Source organism: Phalaenopsis equestris, unplaced genomic scaffold, assembly GCF_001263595.1.
Source record: "Phalaenopsis equestris unplaced genomic scaffold, ASM126359v1 Scaffold000552, whole genome shotgun sequence".
NCBI classification, from domain to species: Eukaryota; Viridiplantae; Streptophyta; class Magnoliopsida; order Asparagales; family Orchidaceae; genus Phalaenopsis; species Phalaenopsis equestris.
This window is the reverse complement of record NW_018164992.1, coordinates 362513-368512: the sequence shown is the minus strand read 5'-3', so window position 1 is coordinate 368512 and position 6000 is coordinate 362513. Positions and strand designations below refer to the sequence as shown.

Genomic DNA, 6000 nt, shown 5'->3' with positions numbered 1-6000 from the left:
TTTATATAATAATATATTATATATATTATTTATATAATAATATATTATATATATTTATGTCTAAATTTAAATCATAACACCTCATGTGACAATGTGGTTAGTGTGTTCTTTTGTATATATTTGATCTATGTTCGAATCCCACACTTTACATCTATTTTGCTCAATCTTAGTTTAACTAACCAATTTCGAGCCGAACACAAGCCGAACACGAGCCGAACACGAACACGAATATTTAAATCGAGCCGAACATGAACACACTGTTCACGAGCCGATTTCAAACACGAGCTATTTCGAACGAGCCGAACACGAGCTCGCTCAAGCTCGGCTCGTTTACAGCCCTCCTGATAATATGAATGAGGGAATAGACAAAAGTAAAAAGGATTTCATGCTGAAATAGTTGATCAGACTGACATTGAAACGAAAGTTACTTAAGTCTAGCCGGTGTTCTATAAAATGAATTTAGCTGAACTTTAAAAGACTTCAGGTTAGTTCGATAATAAAAGCAGAGTGTAAGAACAATTATAGCTTTATAATTAAAAAACTAAACTCTACTGATTTCATTGAAAGGAATATCGTTCGATGAGGACAAAAGGACATATTGAAAAGCCAGCTAGAGAATAAACGAAGAAAAATACTGAAACTCGATCTGAACAAGAAACTTAAGCTTGTGTTTAGTAACAACTGTTGAGAATTGGACCCTAATGAAAAAAAGGGAATAGTGAAGAAGTCTAGAGGTTTATTTATAAAACCTTGTAATACCCTATTTAAGCCCATGTTATGAATGCACAAATTAATTTTTTGGAGCAATTATTTCCCAGAGGTGGTGGAATTTAGGCTGAAGGTGAGCTAAGAGTGTATATAAGAAAGAAACAAAATGAGAGAACGATGCCTTCAGTACCACTTGTGCCAGCCAGTCTTTTGTCCCGGTCTTCCTCAACTCTTGAGACACTTACACCATCCACCTCCGATCTTTAACTCGTAGGTTAAATGATTCGTCCTCCTTCTCCTAACCCCCCAACTTTAAAAAGGACCTCTTGCAGCAATGCGGAACACCCTCCTAATTGTTTTGGGTGTGAACATGACAATGCTAACTTAGTTTTATATTCTAACATATCACCTTTACATGGAGCATTAATTGCATCTTTGGACGCTGTCTCTATACCTAAGTGTAGGCAAATTGCTAAGAAAGATCCCAAGTGAAAAGCGGCTATGAATGAAGAGCTTAGGGTTCTTGATAAAATTTGAACATGAGAGATAGAACTATGAACGGGGAAAAAAGGAAGTTCAGTGCAAGTTGATCTTCACAACCAAACTACAGAAGGGAAGTTGGAGCGATAAAAAGCACGGTTGGCGGCAAAATGGTATAATCAGACATGACATTGACTATGATGAAACCTTTGTACTAGTAACAAAGATAAGCACAGTGAGAACACTGGTTTCAGTGAATAGTTGGTGGAGGTTAGATTAACTTGATGTGAAGAATGTGGTGAGTTACTGGAGAAAGTATATATAGAGATACCACCGGAAGTCGGTATAGTCCAAACAATGCGCAAGGTGTGTAGGCTCATAAAGTTACTGTATGGCTTGAAGTAGTCTCTTCAAGCCTGGTTCGACAAGTTTAGAAAAGTCATGATGGACATGAGATATCAGCAGATCAATGAAGACCATATGATGTTCTTTCGACAAGATGAAGGTCACACCACTATACGTGCTGTGTATGTTGATGACATCATTGCCATCGATCATGATGAGGCAGAGATTGTCCAACTAAAAATAAGTTTGGAGAATAAATTTGAGATAAAGGATCTTTGACAGCTCAGATACTTTCTTGAGATTGAAGTGGCTCGTAGACGTGAGGGGATAGTCTTACCTCAGAGAAAATATGTACTAGATCTTACGGAACATGCATGCTAGAGTGCAAACCTGTAGTCTCTCCAATTGGCTAAAAGGCCAAGCTGAGTGCAGAGACAGGAGAACCGGTTGATCGTGAGAGGTACCAAAGATTAGTGGGTTGTTTGATATATCTATACCACAGTCGACCCGACATCTCTTTTGCAGTGAGCGTGGTGAGCCGCTGCATGCATGATCCAAGGAAGGGTCATATGGATACAATATATCAGATTCTTAGGTACTTGAAGAGTCCATCTCAGGACACTGCATGTTTGTAGGGGACAACTTGGCCACTTGGAAGAACAAGAAACATTCTATAGTAGAGAGGTCAACAACAGAGGCAGTGTACAGAGTCATGACCTTAGGAGTTGCCAAGATGACGTGGCTGAGAGCCTTGATGGTCAAGCTTAAGGTGGACCAAGGAATTCAAATGAAGTTGTAGTCCGACAACAAGTCAACAACCAATATTGCAAACAATCCAGTGCAACACGATATAACCAAACCTGTGGAGATTAATAGATTCTTCATCAAGGAAAAGCTGAATAACAGGCTACTAAAGTTAAGTCATGTAGCCACTGAAGAGCAAGTGGCTGATTGCCTCACTAAAGGAATTAGTTCATTAAATTTGTCTAGGTTATGTGAAAAGATGGGCTTAGTGGATATCTTTTGCCTATCTTGAGGGGAAGTGTTGAGGATTGAATCTCATTTAGGATCCTATTGGAAAAAAAAGGGAATATTGAAGAAGTCTAGGGGTTTATTTGGAAAACCTTATAATACCCTATTTAAGCCCATGTCATGATTGTAAAAATTAATTTTCTAGAGTAATTATTTCATTAACACATCAAACCTTTGACGTTCTATTGGCTAAATAAGCTTGGGTTATACATTGATCAAAGTTATAATGTGTGCTCCTATGAATATTCTCATAAATGATAGAATGCTGACCGTGGATTTATTCTTTCCTCTCCAAATAAAATATTATCACGAACTGAACCTGACTGTATCCACGGTACCTGCATTAGCACATTGCACCAAACATGAGGGCATCACAACAACTTGAGATAATTCAAAATAAAAGAGAAACAAAAGACCAAAATGATCAATGTACAAAAGGTAGTAAAAAAGTAACCTGTGGCACATATGCTATGGATCCATAGGTATGTATGCACCCATGGATAAGTCTCATTTCTCCCAGAATGGAACTTAACAAGGATGATTTACCTGAGCCAACCTAGAGAAAAAATAAAAATAAAAAAGTTTAATAAAAAATATACTACTACTACTACTAATAATAATAGATCTCCCAAGAAAAAGCTAACAAAAAAATGAAGACGAATCAAACATTGGAAAAGAAAAAATAAAAAATACAATAGTAGTAGTACTAGAATGGTGAAATCGAATTACATAAACCAAAGAAGTGTTTCAAGTGATTATCAGATTTGTAAAAGTCCTTGAGACACTAAAAGGAAATAAATAAATATTACTTTGAGAAATTACTAAATGATAGTTCAGGAAAAAAATAATTTTGAAAGAACAATAAGAATCAATATAGTGAAGTATATTATAGATTGTCTACAAGAACAAAATTGATTTATTTTTAACATAATGGTAAGACTTCAGGCCCAGGTGAGCTACTATTGAGATTTTGAGAGTTATGGAGGAATGGAAATGAAATATTTTGGTAGCAATTTTTAAAGATAAATCTTAAAATAAACACCTAACTATTAATGTATGACAATTAGTTCCAGAGTATTAAATTTCTCTCCAACATGTAGAAAATGTGATACAAAATTCTCAATTTACTCGATCGATTATACAAAATTGATCCTGATTTAGGTCCTAAGGAGTAATTTTTGGATCAATTTTGTATATTCACAGGACTAAATTGAAGAAATATGATAATCTGAGACTAAACTAGCCACATATAAATGGTATGGAGGATACTTTGTAGTTTAACCCTAATACTAAAAACGAAGAATATTTTCAAGATTGTTGAAACAATAAATGAATTAAACTTATTAGTCGTACAATAAAGTTGCAAAAGAGACTAATGGAACTGGCGCGGGGGCGCCATACACGGGGCAGGGGAGCAACAACCCCTGCACTAGGGTTTTCCCATGAATCCCGCACGAGGGCAACTCTCACACACAAGCTTTCCAGTGTCTAGAAGGTCTGACGCGGGTTACTCTCGCGACCGTGCGCTAGCTTGGACTGAAGTGGTCTAGGTTTTCTCTATTTTGGGAGTGTTGGCCAGTTCCTTGGCCCCCTCTTAATTATCCTGTTATTATAAATTCCCTTTTGTGAGAGTTTAGGGTTAGTTTTTTGGGGTTTTGTATCAGGACAATCATTGGTGTGTCTTCTTTCATTAGAAGGCTGTATCCCAGGGTTCCAGAGGGTGCTTCGGTTGTATCTTGATCTCCATGTGGTGTGTATCTTCTCTATCTCCTTTTGCATCCTCCCCACGTCACTCCCGACCGCACTTCATTACTGTAGCCCCACAGGACAAAACTTTGCTACCCCAACAGTTCCGGCCCACTAACATCATTGCTGCCACTGTCCACCCATTTAACAACGCCGTTGCCACAAACCTTGATGTTTTACTACAACCTCCAGCCTCCCAGTCACCTCCCCCTGCCTTCCAGCATCTCTGCCGCCCAAATCGCGCCTTGTTCTTGTTGTTCCAGCCCTCCCACAGTGCCGCTGCCGCCCAAGATAGTCGGGGAACACCTCCTTCCTACTATTCCGCCGCAACCCATCTCAACTCGTCGCTGCCACTATCCAGGATGACAACCATACTTGTGTCCTTGCATTTTCGCACCTACACCTCGCTGCCACCAGCCTTCCTTTGTTGTCGTCACACCTGCCAGCCATTTCAATCCACCTAGTCAACCTCTACCACACTTGGGATATACTTTAGTGGTGTTATTGTATTTTCCCTTTTAAGTGTGTTGGTTGTAATCGTTTATTTGTTTTTAGTAATATTATTTACTTTCCTGTTATATTTAATGAACATTAACCAACCCTTTTAATTTATTTTTTAACAAGATTCAACCACTCTTTCAACTCAAGCAACCATCCACTTTTCATTGCAAAACTATGCATTTTCACTGAAAATAAATTTTTTGAGCAAGCATACCCACCCGTTTCCTTTATTGTGAGAATAGTTTTATTTGGGTCATCCTAGTATGGAGATTATTTACAAAGTTATGCCAAACTTGCACTTGTGTAGTGAGTTCTCTATTTAGCTTATCAACCCTTATCATATTATTGTAAGATTATTTATAGAAGAAAATTTTATTAGACTATTTTACAATCATCCTACTATATAAGTGGTTATCTGACGTGTATGTTAAAACAATCTCCGCACTTAGACTCATCCAAAGAACTACCAATCATTCATATATGAGATCCTTTCTCTTAACTTTGTTTACTCTAACTTAACCAATCAACTTTAAACTCCTTGAAATCTATTTCTGGTAAAGCTTTGCAAATAATTGCTGCCACAACAGGTCTCCCTCAACCATTTGTGGCCAGAGTTCATCTAGAAATGAACATTACGATTCCTCTAGAAAATGAGTTATGGATTGGTTTCTCATCTTATGGCTATTAAAAAATGATAAAATTTAAAGGCTTATTTTCCCATTGTTCAAATAAAAAAAAATTTAGGTACAATGAGTTTGAATATTTCAAGGTTCCTTCACAAAAAAGGAATCAAATATCCAATATACAAGGGGAGCATATATATGATTGGGTTCTACCTTCAAATAAGATGATTACAACTCCGACTTCATATTAGGTAGGCACACCAAATTTGGAACCAACTACATATCGAACCATTGAAAGTAGAGCATTCGAGCTTGCCCCAATTATAGTTTCAGCCTCTTGAAGATATGGCCAGCTGCTCATCTGCATGCACGGTCATTAATCATAATCCTCCTAATATATTAGCTCTACTATTTATTATTGAAGACACAAATTGTCAAGCTTTAGAGAAACCTTATAATTTAGATGGAAGTCCTCAAACTATCAACGTTTTGGTAGACAGGAAGGTTTAAAACTTGTTCGCGGGGCAGGATAAAAATAAGAAAAATAATTCTCCATAATCCCCCA

The 6000-nt window shown here is 37.3% G+C and overlaps 1 protein-coding gene across 1 annotated transcript in view; it reads right to left on the bottom strand.

The window, feature by feature from the left end:
* LOC110029169 (ABC transporter C family member 13) overlaps positions 1-6000 on the bottom strand; it is a 158609-nt gene that overhangs the window by 42786 nt on the left and 109823 nt on the right. The window contains 2 exon segments of the mRNA XM_020731338.1: positions 2836-2903; positions 3020-3121. Coding sequence (XP_020586997.1) covers positions 2836-2903; positions 3020-3121 — 170 coding nt within the window.